General features: G+C 50.1%; 1 protein-coding gene across 2 annotated transcripts; it reads left to right on the top strand.

Moving 5' to 3' along the window:
- Positions 1-6: 6 nt before the first annotated feature.
- On the top strand, positions 7-17,324 carry Spindoc (spindlin interactor and repressor of chromatin binding). 2 transcript variants are annotated; one of them, XR_607319.3, is made up of 7 exons: positions 7-190; positions 8,956-9,285; positions 9,362-9,511; positions 9,653-9,778; positions 9,906-10,106; positions 12,020-12,291; positions 16,520-16,657. XR_607319.3 is itself a non-coding variant. In XM_008834185.3 (6 exons), exons 1-6 carry the CDS (start codon positions 61-63, stop codon positions 16,729-16,731), a joined length of 1,149 nt encoding a protein of 382 aa, XP_008832407.1. In that variant the 5' UTR covers positions 7-60; the 3' UTR covers positions 16,732-17,324. The 2 variants fall into 2 exon arrangements, 1 of the variants encoding a protein (XP_008832407.1); XM_008834185.3 differs by lacking the exon at positions 12,020-12,291 and having other exon boundaries at positions 16,520-17,324.
- Positions 17,325-19,793: the final 2,469 nt, after the last annotated feature.

The raw sequence follows: 19,793 nt of genomic DNA, 5'->3' as shown, positions 1-19,793 counted from the left end.
GCTGCGCGCCCAGCCTCGAGTTTCGGGGCGCCGCAGCGGGGTCCCCCCCTGAGCCGCGCCATGGCCCTGAGAGCCAAGGGCGCCGCGGCGCTCGACTGTTTCGAGGTGACGCTGAAATGCGAAGAGGGCGAGGACGAGGAGGAGGCCGTGGTGGTGGCCGTGATCCCGCGGCCCGAGCCGATGCTCCGAGGTGAGGTGGGAGGGGACCTCGCTTCCGCATCGCGCCTCCGGGCCCAGCCCTGGTCCCCGCGGCTGCAGCCCCGCCGGGGCCGGGCTTCCCGCTCCGGGCTGCGGCCGGCGCGCGCCCTGGCTCCTCCCCCACCCGGGTCTGGAATCCCAGGCCTCCCGGAGTCCCCCCGCCTCCGTCTTCCCTTTCTCCCCTCACCCTCCCCGGGTCTGGAGACTTCCACCCACGGCCAGAGCGCCGGGGATTTTCCGGTGCCCAGCGCCCCCTCGCCGGAGCCGGGCGCTGCAGCCGGATCCCTGAGCCCGGCCAGGCTGCGTCCTAGGCCGAGGGGCGGCCAGGCCTCTAGGCCCAGGCTGGTCGCCGTTATGGTTACGGAGGGTGAAGGCCGGCGACCTCCAAGGAGGAGGATTTTTTTTAAGAGCCCTGCCTGCAGGAGGCCTTGCCCGCCCCGATCCCCAGGCCTCCGGCTGGAGCCACAGGTGTCAGTTCTAAAACAAGCAATTGAATGGAATTGCATGAGGCATCGGGTTTGGGAAAGCGGGGCTCGCTGGGGCTCCCGCCTGCTGAGCCATGTATATGGACGTGAGCCACCAGAGAGTATTTGAACGACTGTCCGCGAATATTTGTTCTACCCTCCCCCTTCACTTGCCCTCTCTTCTCCAACTCCTTTAGTCCTCTGGAGATTGCAAACCATAGGAAAACAAAGAGCCATCTTTATGGAAGACAATATTCACGAAAAGCAAATAACCTACCTTGAAATACCTCTTAAGCAGGCTAGAACCCCAAAGAGATTGAGAACTAGGCCACTCGTGATTTTGCCCTGCCTCTCATCCTTTTTGGAGATGGAAGGGTTAGAACATTCGGGAAAAAAGGCCACATTACTTTCAGTGTTCAGTGCATCACACAGGTTATTTTCTTGGTGTGCTGATTTTTATGAAGTTTCTGCTCTTCACTGTTCTGTCGGGGTGGCTGCCTCCTCACTGCTAAAAGGAGGAAATAGACCTCCCACAGAGCTTCATCCATGCAACTGTATTTATTGGGCACTTGATGTATGCCAAGCATTGTTTCTGGCTGCGGGTGTTAACAGTGGTGAGGACAGTAAAAGAACATGTATATCCCTAAGGCAGCCAACAGGTCAAGTGTAGTGTGTGAGGTGCCCATGAGCTCTTTCTCAGTTTTGTGTGTGTGTGTGTGCGCGCACACACGTGCACACTTCATGGTGTGCATGTGGAGGTCCTTTCACCATGCATGCCCCAGGGATTGAACTCAGGTCATCGGGCTTGGCAGCATGAGTCGTTAACAGCTGAGCCACCTCCCTGGCCCAGCAATCAGTTCTTTTTTTGTTTGTAGCCTTGATTTCACAGAGATTCCTGAGTGCAGAGATTAAAGGCACAGGCCACCACTCCCACCCCACCGGTTGAGAAAACAACTACAAAGCAGGATAAAGAGGCTGGGGAGTTCTGTTTAAACCAAGAAGTTTTAGGAAAGTATCTCTAGTAAGGGGACACAGACCCTGAAGTAAGGGATAGATAGATGAAGAATATTTTAGACATTAGAAGAAGTGCAAAGGTCCTCAGGCAAGCCCCTGGGAAGATCTGGAGTGTGAGAAAGAGGATGAATTTTTGTTTTCTGCAAGTGTGAGGGTTACTTACTAGTTTACTGAGATGGACCAAGCCAAGGTGTAGACTTGGGGGAGGTTGGGAGCTAGGGTTTGAATATGGCAAAATTCAGTGCCTTACAGACTCTCGAGGAATGGTTACCTAAGTAGTTGCATACAGAAATCTAGTTGCCAGGCTGATGAGCAGGCTCCTAATCTGAGCTATTTGGAAGGCTGGTAGAGGAGGATTATAAATTCAAGGCCAGTTTGGGCACTTGAGTGAGGCTTTGTCTAAAGTATAAAAGCTGGCAATAGAACTCATTGGTAGCCTATGTGCTAGATTTGATAACAGCACCACCCAAATAATAAAATACGGTTATCAGTAGATAGGCAATGGGCGAAACTTAGCAGAAGGGGGCCCACAGAAAAGAGGTGGAGGGTGAGGTCTGGAGTACTGTGGTAGTGATAGTCCCTCCTTGGTGATGCTGGATGCTGTAGTGCAGTGCCTATCACTGTTTTTGGCATTTTTTTTTTTTTTTCGGCCTTTTTGAGACAGGGTCTCCCTCCCTGTAGCCTCAGCTGTCCTGGAACTCACTATGTAGACCAGGCTGGCCTTGAACTCACAGAGATCCGCCTGCCTCTGCCTCCCAAGTGCTGGGATTCAAGGCGTGTGCCACCATGCCCGGCTCTGTTGCTGTTTTTGATGCTGGAGATTCATATACAAAACATGAGACGTTAGTTGTGGGCCTGTGTTGTGCTGTGGAGGAAACATGCTGCAGAAGGAAGTGGGCCCTCAACTGGGGAGGGGGTTTGCCTCCTACGGGGCCGTGAGAAGGTGGTCTTCAGCAGTGACCTGTGAGAGGAGAGAGTCAAGCAGATGTCTGAGAAGACGTGATGAAGGACAGGGAACCACAGAGGTGACAGGAAGAGTAGGGAAGGTAGAGAGCCAAAGGCAAGCCGCACTGGGGATGCCTTGAGCAGTGAGAGTCAAGGTGGAAAAGGTGGTTGACACTGTTGAGCTGTTGGTTGGGTTTATTGGTGACCTTCACAAGAGCTGATTAAGGGAGTAGTAGTGGGGAAGAAAACAGATCTGGACTAGAGGGCCTGTCACATGGGAGGAAGACTGGGACCCAGCCTGTCTTTTCCTGATGCTATCTCTTTCTACAGCCCCCCAGGTATGAACATGTCATGTCTCTCTTGGTGAAGAAGAGGGGTCACAGGCACTTTGGTGAAGAGCTCCTAAGTTGATGTGGGACTGAGGCTTCCTGCCCTGTGAGAGCTTTTGGTCTTGCTGTGCAGAGAGCAGCCCAAAATAGGCATAGCCGTTTGGTAATGCTGTGGCAACACTGTGGAAAGGAGGGCTGGTTATAAGGAGACTGGGTGGCCTTTTGAAGGGGCCTCAACAGGTGGAGGGAACTTTAGCTGAGAAATTGCCTCCATCAGATTGGCTGGTAGGCATGTCTGTGGGCATTTTCTTGATTGCTAATTGATGTAAGAGGGTAGGTAGCACTATCCCTGGGCAGGTGGGCCTGAACTAAGAAAGGTAGCTAACAACTTGTGTATATAATAAATCCATATCTTTTTTTTTTTTTTTTTTTAAAGTGTGTATGAGTGTATTGCCTGCATGTATGTGAATGCACCCGTGTCATGAAATGCCGAGTAGATCAGAAGAGGGCTTTGGATTCTCCTGGAACTGGAATTAAGGATGGTTTGTAGCTGCCATGTGGGTGCTGGGAATCGAACCCAGGTCCTCTGCAAGAGCAGTTAGTGCTCGTAACCACTGAGCCATCTCTCCAGGCCCCCCCACCCCCTTTTTAAAATCACCAGGCACGGTGGTGCATATAAATTTTTATTTATTTTTTTTAAATGTGTATGCGTGTAGGTAAGTGTACCCATGTTGTAGATCAGAAGAGGGCTTCGGATTCCCCAGGAACTGGAGTTTCAGACAGTTGTTAGCTGCTATGTGGGTGCTGGGATTTGAACCAACCTGGCTCTTCTACAAGAACAACCACTGTTCTTAACTGCTGAGCCACCTCTCCAGCCCCATAAATCCTTATCTTACAAAAAAAGGCAGCTGAGTTAGTCAGAGGAAACAAGCCGTGTTCCTGCCTTCAATGAATGGCTATAACTTATAAGAGGAAATAAATCTTTGCCTCCCCCAAGATGCTTTTGAACATAGTATTTATCACAGCAACAGAAACCAAACTAGTACAGAAATTGGTACCAGGAAAGTGGGGTACTGCTGTAAAGAGCCTGACTGTTGTTTTGTGGGGACAATTGTAGGAGCATTTGCTACATTGGTCTGTTGTACTGGAAGTGCCCAGAGACTAATAAACTGTTGTGGGATCTTGGAAAATAAGACTGTTGAGAAATGCTGATGATGGAGGCGTGGCTTGCGAAATTCCAGAGGAAAGCGAAGACTATATTAGGGCCATTGATGTGATATGTTTAAATTAGGATCTGTGGAAGAGAGAACCTTTGTTTTACCAGGACAATAGATGCTGACTAGGGATGAAAAATCAACGGTGATTACTAAGAGACTGGCATCATTGATGCAGATCTGGGAAGTATTTCTCCAGGATCAGCACACAGAGGTTGGGGTTAAGGGGGCCAAGGCTGCACCTCAAGCTTGGCAGTGTGTAAGAGTTTCCCACATGGATCTGGTTGTTTTGTTTTGTTTTGTTTGAATTTTTAAAAAAGTTATTAAGGGCAGGCATGGTGGCACATGCCTTTAATCCCAGCACTTGGGAGGCAGAGGCAGGTGGATCTTTGTGAGCTCGAGGCTAGCCTGGTCTACAAAGTGAGTTCCAGGCCAGCTGGGGCTACAGGGAGACCCTGTCTCAAATAGTACCAAAAAATATATATATTATTATTGTGACAGGGTTGGAGAATACTTTCTCAAAGTTTAAGGAGTCTTTTTCCTTAGGATAGGCCTTCCTTCATTCTTGGTGAAAACTGGAATTTACAAAATGTAGTTTGAAACTTTAGAACCAGAGATTAGACTATGTCATTATCAAGGTATTGATTAAGTTTACAGCAAAAAACATGGATCTTTAGAATGAGACAGTCTTTAGTTGTTTTTCCTAAATATTTTATTATTTTTATTTTATGTGTATGGGTGTTATGCCTGCATGTAAGTAAGGGCCCCCCTGTTGTGCAATGCCCAAGGAAGACAGAAGAGGCTGTTGGATCCCCTGGAACTGGAGTTACAGACAGTTGTTACCCCGCCATGTGAGTGTTGGGAATCAAACCCGGGTCCTCTGCAAGAGCAGTCTGTGCTTTTAACCGCTGAGCCATCTCTCCAACTCCGAGGTTCTGGTTTTAAAGGCAAGAGGCGTCACAGATTAGTTTTTAACTATGTGTATGAGTGTTTTGCCTGCATATATGTAAGTGCAGTACATGTGTACCTGGTGCCTGTGGAGATCAGAAGGGGGCAATAGATATCCTGGAACTGGAGTTACAGTTGTGGGATGCTGTGTGGGTGCTGGGAACTGAACCTGGGTCTTCTGCAAGAGTAGACAGTGCTCTTACCTCCTGAACTCTCTCTCCAGTCTCTTTTATGTGTATGAATGTTTTACCTGCATGTATGTAAGTGTACCATGTGTGTGCACGCAGTGCCCATAGAAGCCAGAAGAGGAACTGGAGTTGCAGGCAGTTGTTAGCCTATATGTAGCTGCTAGGAATTGAACCGTGATGGTTCCTCAAGAGCAACAAGTGTTCTCAGCCACTTCAGAGCCATCTCTCCAGTCTTTGTACTGGGTTTTTTTTTTGTCAGCTTGACACAAACTAGAATCACCCAGGAAAAGGAAACCTCAATTGAGTTGTCTATCTTTCCTGTGGATGTGTCTGTGAAGAAGTGTCTTGATTGATGATTGATTGGAGTAGGAGGGCCCAGCCTACTTTGAGTGGCACCATCCATAGGCAGATAGCCTAGGCTGAGTATGCCAGCAGGCAGGTTCCTCCATGGCTCCTGCTTCAAGCTCTTGCCTTGCTTTCCTGTGGTGGATTCCCTCCATGATGGGCTGTAACCTGTAAGGTGAAGTAAGCCCTTTCCTCCTCAAGTTGGTTTGATCATGGTGTTTGCAGCATCAACACAAGGCAAACTAGATCTACTATGAAGCCAGGTCTTGTGGTGGAAGCCTATAACTATACCACCTATTCAAGGGGCCCAGGCAGGAGAATTGCAAGTTCAAGGCGAATCCAGAAACTTAGCAAGACCCTATGTCAAAAAAAATTTTTTTTAATACTTTATTGTTTTTATTTTACATGTATGAGTGTTATGCCTGCATGTAGGTAAGTGCACCCGTGTCTTGCAATGCCCACAGAGGTCAGAAGAGGCTGTTGGATCCCCTGGGACTGGAGTTATAGACAGTTGTTAGCTGCCATGTCGGTGCTGGGATTTGAACCTGGGTCTTCTGCAAGAACACTCAGTCTTCTTAACCGCTCAGCCATCTCTCCAACCCCAACCTATGTCAAAATTTTAAAAACTTTTTTTTTTGTTGTTGTTTTGAGACAGGGTCTCCCTGTAGACCAGGCTGACCTTGAACCTTGAACTCAAAGAGATCTGCCTGCCTCTGCCTTCCAAGTTCTGGAATCAAAGGTGTGTGCCACCATGCCTGGCTAAAATCTTAAAAACTTTTTTAAAAAAATATTTTATTTTATTTATTTATTTTTCTGGACGTAGGTAAGTGCAACCATGTCGTGCAATGCCCACAGAGGACAGAAGAGGCCGTCAGATCCCCTGGAACTAGAGTTACAGACAGTTGTTAGTGGTCTGTGGTTTTATTTTATTTATTTATTTTTTGGTCTTTTTGAAACAGGATCTCCCTGGAGCCCCAGCTGTCCTGGAACTCACTATGTAGACCAGGCTGGCCTTGAACTCACAGAGATCCACCTGCCTCTGCCTCCCAAGTGCTGGGATTAAAGGCATGTGCCACCACGCCTGGCTTACTATTTTTATGTGTATGCGTGTATTGCCTGCATGTAGGTAAGTGCACCTGTATCGTGCAATACCCCTGGAGGACAGAAGAGGCTGTCGGGTCCCCTGGAACTGGAGTTACGAACAGTTGTTAGCTGCCATGTGGGTGCTGGGATTCGAACCCAGGTCTTCTGCAAGAACAGCCAGTGTTCTTAACTGCTGAGCTATCTCTCCAGCCCCAAAATTTTAAAAACATTTAAAGTATCTTGGTGGTAGGGAATTTGTATGCCTAGCAGGTGCAAAATCTTGGGTTCATGCTGTAGTATCACAGAAAAGCAGTACAGAGGGTTGAAGAACAAGGGGAGAACACTATTAGCTGGGTGGGTATGGTGGCTCAAGTCTGTTACCTCAGCACTCAAAGGATCCTTGAAAGTTTGAGGCCAGCTTGGTCTACTTAACAAGTTCTGGGCCAACCAGAGCTACAGAATGAAACTTTATCAAAAAATGGGGTATGGAAGCCGGGCATGGTGGTGCACACCTGTAGTCCCAGCACTTGGGAGGCAGAGGCAGGTGGATCTCTGTGAGTTCAAGACCAGCCTGGTCTACATAATGAGTTTCAGGCCCACTGGGGCTAACTTAATGAGACCTGTGTCAAAAAGGGATAGCTTAGCAGTTAACAGCACTTGGTGCTTTGCAGAGGACCTGAGTTCAACTCCCATCGCCCATATAGTAGCTCACAACCATCTGTAATCACAACTGTGTAACCAGTCCCACAGGATCTAAAACAGGTTACGTTTCTGGTTCATCAGGGCACTAGGTACCCCATAGGGTACACACACACACGCACAGGTAAACACCCATACACATAAAAAGAAATCTTGAGGAAGAACAGAACATTTACTGCTCTTAAAAAGGACTTATATTTGGTTCCCAGCACCCACATGGCAGGGCACAGTTGCCTGTAACTCCAGCTCCAAGGTATTCAATACTTCTGAATCTTAAAAAGTTGGGGGGGCCATTAACAAGCAGGTAAAGACACCTGGTGCTGCACAAGCCTGGAGACCTGAGTTCCATCCCTAAAACCCATGTAAAGATGGAACAGGAGAACTGACTCCATAAAGTTGTCCTTACACCTTCATGTGCACATGTGCCCATACACACACATTATGCATATGCACAATAATAATAAAAATTTAAAGGGATGAGATATAGCTCAGTTGGTAGAGTGCTTGCCTAGTGTGCATGAAGCCCTGGGTTTGATCCCTAGCACCTCAAAAATCAGATATGGTGGGGCTGGAGAGATGACTCAGTGGTTAAGAACACTAACTGCTCTTGCAGAGGGCCGGGATTCAATTCCCAGCATCCACATGGCAGCTACGTTCTTAACTCCAGTTCCAGGGGAATCCGAAGCCCTCTTCTGACCTTGGCAGCATTGCATGACATGGGTGCACCTTGCACTCACATACATGCAGGCAATACACTCATACACATAAAATGAAAATAATAGGGGCTGGAGAGATGGCTCAGTGGTTAAGAACACTAACTGCTCTTGCAGAGGACCGGGATTCAGTTCCCAGCACCCACATGGCAGCTACGTTCTTAACTCCAGTTCCAGGGGAATCAGAAGCCCTCTTCTGACCTCTGTGGCATTGCACAACTTGGGTGCACTTACATACATGCAGACAATACACTCATAAAGTAAAAATAATAAATACAATTTTAAGAAAATAAAAATAAATTTTTTTGGGGGGGGGTGTCTTTTTGAGACAGGGTCTCCTTGTAGCCCCAGTGGGCCTGGAACTCACTATGTAGACCAGGCTGGCCTTGAACTCACAGAGATCCGCCTGCCTCTGCCTCCCGAGTGCTGGGATTACAGGCTTGCGCCACCACGCCTGGCAATAAATATTTTTAAAAAATTAGATATGGTGCCATGTGCGCTCAGGAAGTAGAGGTCAGAGGAACAGGAGTTCGATGGGAATAGTTGACTGGGTGAGGAAGCCAAGAGGCCTCATAGGAATGGCGTCTGCCAGGTTGCCTCAGAAGCACATGTAGTCCTAACTCGGGACTAGATGAGAGGAGATGTAGGGTGAGAATGTGATGTCAGGCACCTGGGCTCTGTACCTCATGCTGGTGCCTTAGCGCCTGGTGGGAACGCAGAGCACCAGGCAGGAATCCCCTCATCTGCTCCGGACAGATGTGTTACTGAGCATCACCAGCCCTTGGCACCTTTACACCTTCCTTTTTTTTCTGCAGTGACCCAACAGGAGAAGACCCCACCACCTAGGCCCAACCTGCTGGAGGCAAGTAGTGAAGGCTGTGAGGAACCCAAGCAGGAAGTGTCGTGGGAACAGGAGTTCCTGGTGGGCAGCAGCCCAGGAGGCAGTGGGCGGACGCTGTGCATGGTGTGCGGAGCTGAGATCCGGTCCCCATCTGCAGACACCGCTCGTGCACACATCCTGGAGCAACATCCCCACACCCTAGACCTGAGTCCCTCTGAGAAAAGCAACATCCTGGAAGCCTGGAGCGAGGGCCTGGCCCTTCTACAGGATAGCCAAGTTGACCAGCCGTCCCTGCCCAGCCTAGGTAGTGAGGGTGAGGGCCGAGGGAGAAGCGGGGCCTGTGGGGGCCCTGGGAGCTCAGTGGGCTTTTGCCCCCTCAGAGTCAGGCCAGGATGGCCAGCCAGACCCCAACTCCAACCCGGAGCCTGCCAGGATGCCAGCAGAGATCGTGGTCCTCTTGGACTCCGAGGAAAACCCGTCCCTCCCTAAGAGGATTCGGCCCAGAGGACTCCGCCCCCTTGAGCTGCCTGGTCAGTCAACAGGGGAGCTCAGGGGCTGAGTGGGAGACCCTTGCTATGTGCTGGGGTGGGCAAGTGTTCTCAAGAGCCTTGGACTAATGGGATCAGGCCTGATGGCCTTTTAAAAAGCTCTAAGGTTTTTTCCTTTTGCAGCTCCCCCTGTCACAGAGCCAGGACCTAAGAAGGCCCGTGGTCAGAGGTGGAAGGAGTTCTCTGAGGAAGAGCCCATCAGAAAGAAGAAAAGCAGGCACATGACCAAAAACCTGGACCCTGACCCAGGTAAGGGAGGCTGGGAGTGCTGGGCCTACACAGGCAGAGGGCACCTGCAGCTTACTTGAGGCTTGGAGCTTCAGTCTTTGAGTTCTGGCCTCTTCAGCTCACAGTTCCTTCATGGCCTTCCTTCCAGACCCCCCAACCCCCGAGTCACCCACAGAGACGTTTGCAGCACCAGCAGAGGTCCGACACTTCACTGATGGCAGCTTCCCTCCTGGCTTCGTCCTCCAGCTCTTCTCTCACACACAGCTCAGGGCTGCAGATAGCAAGGACTCTTCAAAAGATGGCAAAGCAGCAGCGGAAGGCCTACCCCAGTCAGAAAGCCCCTCTTCAGGTGAGCCCTCCCAGGAGGAGCCAGCAAGGGAAGCTGGGTCCCTGGATCATAGCTAGAATTGCTTGGTACTCAGGCCCCAGGAGATGCCTAAGGGCAGAGGGATTTCAGTGCTGAGGAGGCTGACCCCTGAGCTAAGCATATCTGTCATTAGCAGTTTCTTGGAGGTGGTCACTAGATTGGGCTAGGCTGGTGACTCCAAAGCTTGGCACTCAACTGTACCCGTGAGGCTGATTCTAGCTGCAACTGGAGCGGAGCTCACTTTACCCTGGGGGGATGGATGCAGGACCCAAGTGAAATGCTCAGCAGTTTAAACAGGTGGAGATCGTGGACAGGTGGTGAGTAGACAGTCTGTGGTCCAACCAGCTCCATGAGCTACTGATGACAGCCTGCTTATTTGCATTCTGTCCCACTGATTGGCAGTTCATTTGTTCTTTATGAAATTAACCTTAAGCTGAGCATGAAGGCCCATGCCTATAATCCCAGCAGTTGGAAGATGGAAGTAGGAGGATTACCACAGGTTGGAGGTCAGCCTGGGTTACCCAGTGAGAACCTTTCATTTAAAAAAACCAGAAACTGTAGATCTGGATGTGCCGGGTTGTCATGGTGTTGTAAAGGCTCATCGGGTAAAGGCATTTGCTGCTCAGTGTGAGGACCTAAATTTGATCTCTGGGGCCCCACATGGTAAAAGGGGAAAACCAACTCCTAAACATCCTCTAACTGCCATATAACACCACATGTATATAATATATATATATGATACATATTAATATATATAGTATATAATGAAAACTTTTTAAGGTATAATCTCAGCACTTAGGCTATTGAACCAAGGGAATCATAGGCTCAGGGCCACCCTGTCTCAAAAATAAGACCAAAAAGGCAAACTTAGAAAGGTAGCCATCCCCTGTTGGATGTGGAGAAGCCAGGTCTTCAAGCAATGCTTCTCCTTCCTGGTGGTCCCTGTGTGAATTTCCTGTTTGCTACTGTTAACAGGTACATAATGAACCTTGTGGCTTAAAGCAGCACATTGACTTTCCCGTTCTGGAGTTCAGTGGTCTGAAGTGAGTCTCCCTGAGCTAAGCTCAAGGTGTTGCCAGGGTAGTGTTCCTTTTCTAGATTTCTAGAAGTTCTAGGGGGTACTCTGTTTTCACCTTTCTTGTTCTAGAAGTCATCCACATTCCTTGGCTTGTGGTCTAACATTCTCAAAGCTGGCAGTGCCCTGCAGAGGTTCCTAGGATGCCATCTTCTGTACAGACTCATCCTGCCTCAATCTCGCTTCTTGTTTAGGGACCCTTGGGATTGTTATACTCTGTGAGATTAGTTAAAATATCTATCAGTTTATTCTTAAGCATGTATGCAGTGCTGGGGATGGAACATAGGGCCTCTTGCACACGCAAAAGACCCATCTAGCGAGTGTCTAGTAATTGGCTGATTAGCAGTCTTAATCCCATTATAAAATGGGTTCATTTCCCCTTGCTGTGGATTCTATCTTGGACATCTTAGGGCCGTCATTCTGCCACCATAGTTCCTGTAACCACAGGGTAGCAAAGGCTGAGCCTGGTTTCTTCCCTCTTGTTGAACTCAGACCACAGCATCTCAGGCTAAGGAACTGCTTTGTGAAGGGGTGAGTGTATTCCCAGGGAATGCCTAGGTCCTTCCCCCACAGGGCTGGAAATATGTATTAATGTGCTTTTGGAGCTGGAGTACAGAGGAAGAGAGAGAGGTGGCTGCAGGTTGCTTGGCACAGGGCTTGCAGAGTTAAAGAGAAAAGCAAAGGTGTCACCTCTCTTGCAGGTTCCGGTGGTGCCCACTCTAGTGGCTTGGTCGTGTCTTCCCTCCTTTTCACAGCTCTGTGGAGGAGTACACCAAGTGCTTTATTACCAAAATGGCCCTCTTCTCTCCCCTTGAGACAGGCCTCACCCCTACACTTGGATCATGGTTTTAACTGTCAAGCATCAGCTTGAATCGCATTCCAGTGCCACTCCCCTGGCCCACATGTCCTGCTTGGACTTGCATGGATTCTGGGTCTCCTGGCTCACCCATGGATCTCCCTACATGACTGCTCCTCCACTGTTGAATGGATCTTCTAGCTTCGTGCTTGAAGAGAGCCTTTGTTTCGAGTCCTGGGGTGTCCTGTGCCCAAACTACCTGTCTGGGGTAGTGAGTTGAGGAGAGCTTGTATGGGGTGAGTAGAGGGACGGGATACCACAGGAGACCAATGGGAGAGGGATGGGACAGGGGAGCCAGCAGCGTGCTTTTCACACTGGCGTGGTGTGCGGAACCGTGAGGTGGCAGAGCCTTTGCTGGTTTCAGCTGTTCCAGGAACCCAGAGCTTTGACAAGATTTCTCAGAAAGCTGTGAGGCTTCAACTAAGGTGCCTCCCTTTCTGTGTGTGGTGTAATTGAAATTCTCTGGAGATTCTGAGTGAAGCTCCTACCTCTGTGGAAAGAAAAAACAGCTTAAAAATCATGGAAATAGGCCCAGTGTGGTGGTGCATGCCTTTAATCTCAGCACTTGGGAGGAAGAGGAAGGTGAATCTCCATAGGTTCAAAACCAGCCTGGTCTCCCTAATGAGTTCCAAGCCACTATACAGTGAGACCCTGTTTTGTTTTGTTTTGTTTTTGGTCTTTTTGAGACAGGGTTTCCCTGTAGCCCCAGCTGGCTTGGAACTCACTATGTAGACCAGGCTGGCCTTGAACCCCTCTGCCTCCCAAGTGCCTAGCTGAGACCCTGTTTTATAAAATAATTAAAAAGCATGGAAATGAGCTGGGAAAATTCACTGTGGTCAGTTTAGTTCAGCTGATGGATATGCCTGTAGAGCAGGCAGGGAAAACTTTCTGGACCTTGCTTACAGCATTGGGGATAAGAGGAGGGTATCCCAACCAGGAGAGCCATGAGGATGGTCTAGCAGCAAGTCATGTTGTTTTCATTGGGTTGTTTCGGTTTTGCTGTCAGAAGCAGTCTCACTATGCAGCCCTGGTTGGCCTGGAACTCACTCCACCCTGTTCTGTCTCCCAAGTATTGACTTGGGGGAATATGGCTGAGCCACCATACCATGCCTGGCTTCCTTTATGTTTTTTGTTTGTTTTTTTTTTAAAAAAAACAAAACAAAACAGGATCTCATGTAACCTAGCTGGCCTCAAACTCGCTATGTAGCCAAGGCCAATCTTGAACTCCTGATCTTCCTATCTCCACTTTCTAAGTCATGGGATTATAGACATACATCATCACACCTGGCTAAAAGGCTCTTTTTGAATAGGACTGGGAAGTTGGTCAGCATGCCCCAGCCACAGCCAGGGTGTTTCAGGCTGAACTGAGAGGGAATTGGGTGGAAGAACATGAGCACACCTACATAGGCGAGTGTGAGCCCCGTATGGGTGTTCAGCTTGGTTTACTGTGTGTCCTCAGTACCTAGGGCAGTGCCTAGCTAAGAGAACTCTGCCCTTGTCATTTAGGTGCTGTGACATTTCCAAGGCCCCTCTATAGGGCTTGGCTTTAATGAGAACCGAAAGGAACATGTCCAGTCCAGCCTCTGCAGGAGGATGAGTGCAAATGCAAGTGAACCAGTTAGTGGAAGGGAGCCTGAGAGGGTGCGAAGTGGAAGTGGGAACAGGACACAGGAAGTCTGTTCTAGGGCTCAAGTGTGAAAGGGACTGGTCATCCTCTTGGCACAGCCTTTTTATCTGTTGGAGAGAGTACATGCTGTGGTGCTGGAGTGGAAGTCAGGACAATCTGTGGGAACAGGTTCTCTCCTACCATGTGGGTCCCAGGTTTGAACTTGGGTCATTGGACTTGGTGGCAAGTGCCTTTATCAGCTGAACTGTCCCACCAGCTCCCAGCTTGCTTTTTTTGAGCCTTGGGACTCTATTCTGCCTCTGTCACTTCTCAGGCTTCTCTCTCCTAACATTTTATCCCCACCTGTGTAAACCTCTGTCCCCTTGTTACCAAGAAGAATTGGCACTTAGTTCAGCTGGCTTGAGTCCCTGTCTTCTGACCCTTACTCTGTTGAACCTTTCCTAGTGTACTCGTTCATTGGAGTGTGGGAATAGTGTTCCATTTTGAAAAGGGGAAGCAGCCTGCCTTTATAGTCCATGCCTGTAGTGCCAGCCTGGGCAACATAGCTAGATTACTCCTCAAAAACAAAATGAGGGCTGCCTGCATAAAAGCACCCGACAACCTGAGTTAAGATGCCAGGTGTGGTGGTAGTCTCAATCCCGGCACTCAGGAGGCAGAGGCAGGCAGATTTCTGTGAGTTTGACGCCAGTCTAGTCTACATGGCAAGTTCCAGGCTAGCCAGGGCTACATTTGGTGACACTTGTATCTCAAAAAAACCAAAGAAGAAAAACCAGAAGAGGAGGGCTGGGAGCTAGGGTTACTAGTGTAGAGCACTGGCCTGGCATGTGCGAAGCTTAAAGTGCCTGAGCAGAGGTTAACTCTTCTCCATTGCTGGTATCATAACATGAAAGCCAGTGCTCAGGCTGGTGTGACGTGACGGTCTCTCTGCAGTGAGGGTCACCGCTTCAGCCTTCTCTTTGTTGCTTGTTTAGATGAAGACCAGGTCCTTCTCTTTCTTGGTCTGGTGGTAATAGTAACCGGCTTTCACAGCTTTCCTCCCTTGGCCTTCCCACAGTCACGTGCTGGCTTCTCCCTCCCCCATCTTGGAGCTGGTCTGGAAGGTCTGTGTAGCCCTGGACATCCTCTCTGTTTTCCCAGCACAGAGATTACAGGTGTATGTGTTCCACCACTCCTGACTTTTGCTTACACATTCTTGGTGCCCACAGTTTAGCACTTGATACTTCTGTCTGCCTTCCTCATTCTCGAATGTAAGCATCTTCTCAGCATTTCCAAGGGGAGATGGTTGCTTTGTGCCCTGTGATGGCCCCTCTGGTCAGAACAGTTCCTGCTACAGGACAGGCACTGTTGACAGGTCTGGGGAGTCATCTGGGCTCACAGTTCTAGATACCATATGTGTGGTTGCAACCCACCTTCACTCTAAGTCTGGCCCTTCTCCCTTTGGTTTCAGCCTCTCTCCTGGTGCCCAGGTGACCCCTACTTGGTTGACTGAAAGATCTCAGCTGGGCATGTTGGCAAATGCCTGTAATCCCAGCACTGGGAAGACTGAGGCAAGAGGATAATGAGTTCAGGGCCAACTTGGACTATGTATGAGATCCTGTCTCTAAAAACAAAGGCTAGTTCATACTGACCATCCAGGCTGAATCCTCCACTCTGAGAGAGTTCCCATACCCCACTTCAACCTCCCTTTTCCCAGAAAACTGGTACTCATTGCTTCGCTGTCGCCAGACCTGTTACCTGTTTGTCTCTCAGCCTCACATCAGTCCATCTGTAAACCTAAGTTCACACTGTCACCTGCCACGAGTTAGATTTCATCATTGCTTAGAACCCTCCAGGTTAAAAGCCATGGTCTCCCACATGGAAATGGCAGGTCCTTGCCAGATTCCTGACCCTTCCCACTGCTCCCCTCACTGTGCAGGCAGAGTGCTCCCCAGTGTGCTCCCTAGATCATCTGCATTTGCTCTTCCCTGTACCGGAGATGCCATTCCCACTGCTAGCTATGTAGCTGGCGCCCTGTTGGGTTTATCTTTGCTCAGTCAGTTGCTGCCCCAGCTCCTTTCCCTTCTGCTTCTCAGCTCTGCTTCCATCCATGCATGATGAAGTGCGTTGAGTTGTCCTTGTCATTGGCTGTCAGCACTAGAATGCAAATTCCAAGAAAGCAGCCTTGGGAGTTCAAGAGCGGATGAAAGGGATTCACTGTCCTCGTGCAGTTTAGGTTATGAGAACACCAATGAGAAAATGCGTCACCAATACCCCGCAGACCAGTCTGATAAAGGAAATTCCCTAGGTGAGGTTCCCTCTTCCCAAATGGGTCAAGTTGACACTAGAAGCAGTAATGTAACGTAGTTCACATGGGCCCCTGTGCTTTGCCCTTCTTGGTAGCTTCCCATGCGGCTAAGACACCAGATCATGTAACAGCCATCAGCTCTCCTGGGATCCCATTTGCATGAAGTTGCAGAGCAAAGCAGGGGTGCTAACTACCCAGGCGCCCAGGTGCTGTGCTCTGCCTCATCACCTACGTGTGCCATGGGGCCAAAGCCATGCTGTACACTGCCTGCTTTGAGTGTTTCCTATGGTATTACCACTGTGTGGCACCCTGAAGGGTAGGAGTTGGGGAGAGGAACATGGCACTGTGAATCCACATGCCAGGTACACAGGAGACTTCATGCCCTATCTGTCCAGTGCCTGAGTGAGCCTCTTCTCCTTGGGCTTCCTTTGGGACCAGACACTGTGCTGTAGAAATGAGGAAGGCCCTGGCAGTGTGGTTTGATTTGCAGCTGTAGGGACCTCAAGGTCTCTGGGAGGCCCTGATTGTGCTTTCTGTTCCCATCCTTTCCCAGCTCCCCCTCCGGGGCTTCGTGGGACACTGGATCTTCAGGTTATCCGTGTGCGGATGGAGGAACCCCCTGCAGTCAGCCTCTTGCAGGACTGGTCCAAGCCCCCCCAGGGCACCAAGAGGGTGGGAGCAGGTGACAACCCAAACTGGCCCAGAGTTCTTTCAGAATCCAGTGCCACCGTTAGGGGACTACCAGAGGCAGAAAGTGGGTTGTAAGTGTTGGCTTTTCTGGGAGGAAGGGAGGGTGGGAAGGGTGGGAGGAAGGGTGGGAGGGAGGAGGCACTGTCCCCCTTTGGCTTAACACTCAGAACTGACTGACTTAGCCACCCCATGGGGAGTTTTAAAACCAGGTGCCAGGCAGGATTGAGGGGAGGGGCAACATCACTGTCACTTTGGGACACTAGAAAATGCCCCTTGGCCAAACACAAGGCCAGGCCCTGAGGTAGACAGAAGTGGCTGAGGCTGTTGGGTGGTGCTGCGTTGGGCCTGTGGAGAACACCTTCCCCAATCCTTCACTGACCCACCCTCTGACCCCACACCTCCTCCCTCTCAGCTCCCTACCATTCTCCCCTGGCACAGTGCCTTACGCAGAGGTGGTCATGACGGGGTTTGAACTGAGTCCCACTACCTCGGGGGGATGCCTCTCCTCCCCCACTTGTTCTGGCTCCTACAACAGGAGGCCTCCATTACCTCCTCCTGCCTTGTCCCTGCCAAGAACTCCCTCACTCTGCCCCTCACCCGTTGTCCTGTGCATCCATTGTCCTTTGTATATATTGCCTTTGTTGACAATAAATTATTTTTTTTTAAGACTTATGTCTGGGCTGTCATTGGGGGAAGGACACTAAGAGCCAGCTTAGAGGGGCAGAAGAACTGGAAACCAGTCCTAGTGGGAGCCAGGACATCTCAGGAGAGGTTGGAGTGAGCCCCAGGGCAGGACTTGAGTCTTTGGGCCTATTCTTAGTGTCAGTCACTGAGACCACCCCTCCCCCTCCCCCTTACCACATTCTGTTTGCTATGTAACTTCTGAGTCTCCTGCAAGGCCTCTGTCCATCCAGCCAAGGCCACCGTAGCGGCTATGGTACTCACCTGAGGAACTGAGAGCTGAGGCCTCTGTAAAGGGATCTGGTCCCAGCCAGCCTGCAGATAGTCACCTCCCCTGTGATGGGGAGGTGGCACAGCCCTGCCCTCTTCAGCCTTGCAGGCCTACACCTTCTACTATGGTATCCCCACCCCTGGCTTTAACCCAAGCCTTGTGGGGATGACGAGGTGGACCTCCTAGCTTGGGTCTACATATTCTAGACCTGAACCAGCCTGGCAGAGGCCCACACTTCAGGCTCTTGCTGCTGGAGTGAGATTGAGGTCTTGGGTTGCTTGCTTTCAAATCCCAGGTTCCTCTGTCCTGTTCAGATGCTCTGGCAGGCGACCCCACACTGCCACCTGCCTTTCTGCTCCTGATTCAGTTACAGGCAAGGAGGCTGGCTCAATAGAATGGATCAGGGTGTGCTGAGGGCCGGCTAGCTGTTGTTACCCAGACCAGGGATGTGGGATCTTACAGTGTGCTTTGGGGATGTGGCCCTTTTATTGCCCTGTCTGACAAACTCAGGAGGAACCCAAGAATGTAGGGTCCTTGTCCTGGGGAGGGAAGATGGAACTGAGGCGACAGTCAAGGGTTCAGGGTGCTTTGTAGCGAGTGTACACCAGCTACTGCGTGACAACAGGTGGACCATAGGATTCTCGAGGCTCCACCGGTTTGTGCAGATTGGCAAAGCTTGTATTCCCCCTAATAATGTTGATGGTCTCTGAAAGCATCCCTGTGGGTATTGCAGGTGGCTTTCTTTCTGTCCTTACAGTGGTGTGACTGTTTACGTTTATGCCAGTATGCTTTTAAGACATAATGGCTTTCGCAAGGTATTAACGTGAGAAAACTTATGTAAAACTCTTGTAAAATTGTGATGAAAATGCTCCTTTGCTGTTGGGTGGGCCTCCCTTGTCCCAGTGTGTGAAGTGAACTCTTTGGGCAGTGACCAGGTTGCATTGACTTCATTTTTCAAGTGCCCTACATAGGGCCTAGCACATAGGTGCTCAATAAACGTCTGTCAAACGCCTTCTTGATCTCTTGGTGTACATTCTGTGTAACAGTCTTGTGCAGGCTGATCCTTGGAATGTGGTTTTCTGTGCGAGGGTGTTGCCATGGTGATTGGCTGGTGAGGTTCCCTGACTCCTAACCTCATATAGCAGCCGGCAAGTGCCTGCCTATCCTTGGCCAGGAACCCCAGGAGCTGTGCCCGTCATGTGAACTGCCACCTGTGACCTGTGGCCACTTCTGGGCTTCCAGAGAGAGTGGAACTAAGGGCCTGACTGCAGCCCGGGGTATGGAAAGTCAGCTAAATCGTAGGCCCCACTCTGCACCTCCAACTCTGCCACCCTGGTGCAAAGCCAGGGAAGTACCTACACAAATGCCAGTGAGCCTGTTCCACTAAATTATTTTCCCCTCCCCCTTCTTGGGAGACTCATTCCCACCCCCTGAGGCCCCAGGGCTGATAGACCGACATAAGGCATCCTATTTAGATTTTTGCATAGTTTATATGATATTTGGAAGGGGGTGACTTACAAAAACATTCTTACAGGGTTTTCCTTTTCCATATTTGAAATGCAGGTGCCATCTCCCCCACCCCCAGTCTCTCTCTGCTTTCCCCCATGTTCCCCAGGCTCCCCCACACTCCTTGGCCAGTTGCTCGCTTTACTCCCCTGAGTTCCAATATGGCCTCGGCCCCAGCCCTTTTCCCAGGATGCCCTGTGTGGCCCGTGCTTTTCGAAGGAATGAGGAATTCCAGGGCTACAAACCCCCCTGTCCCGTCCCGTGTCCCCCAGCCCCAGACCTGAGGTAACAACTTTTCCCAGGTGCACTTACACATATGTAGGCAATGCACTCATACACATAAAATAAAAATAAACTTTAAAAAGGGTGCTCCCACTGGGCCTGGTGGTGCACGCCTTTAATCCTAGCACTCGGGAGGCAGAGGCAGGCAGATCTCTGTGAGTTTAAGGCCAGCCTGGTCTACATAGTGAGGTCCAGGACAGCTGGGGCTACAAGGAGACCCTGTCTCAAAAAAAAACCCCAAAAAATATATATATTTTATGTTTATGAGTGTATTGCCTGCATGTGTATAAGTGCACCTGTGTCATGTGATGCCCTTGGAGGTCAGAAGAGGGCATCAGGTCCCCTGGAACTGGAGTTAGCCAACATGTGGGTGCTGGGAATCAAGCCCAGGTCCTCT

The sequence above is a fragment of the Nannospalax galili genome, unplaced genomic scaffold (genome assembly GCF_000622305.1).
Source record: "Nannospalax galili isolate Female #2095 unplaced genomic scaffold, S.galili_v1.0 scaffold1677, whole genome shotgun sequence".
NCBI classification, from domain to species: Eukaryota; Metazoa; Chordata; class Mammalia; order Rodentia; family Spalacidae; genus Nannospalax; species Nannospalax galili.
The sequence above is the reverse complement of the archived record's forward strand: the minus strand, read 5'-3'. Positions and strand labels throughout refer to the sequence as shown.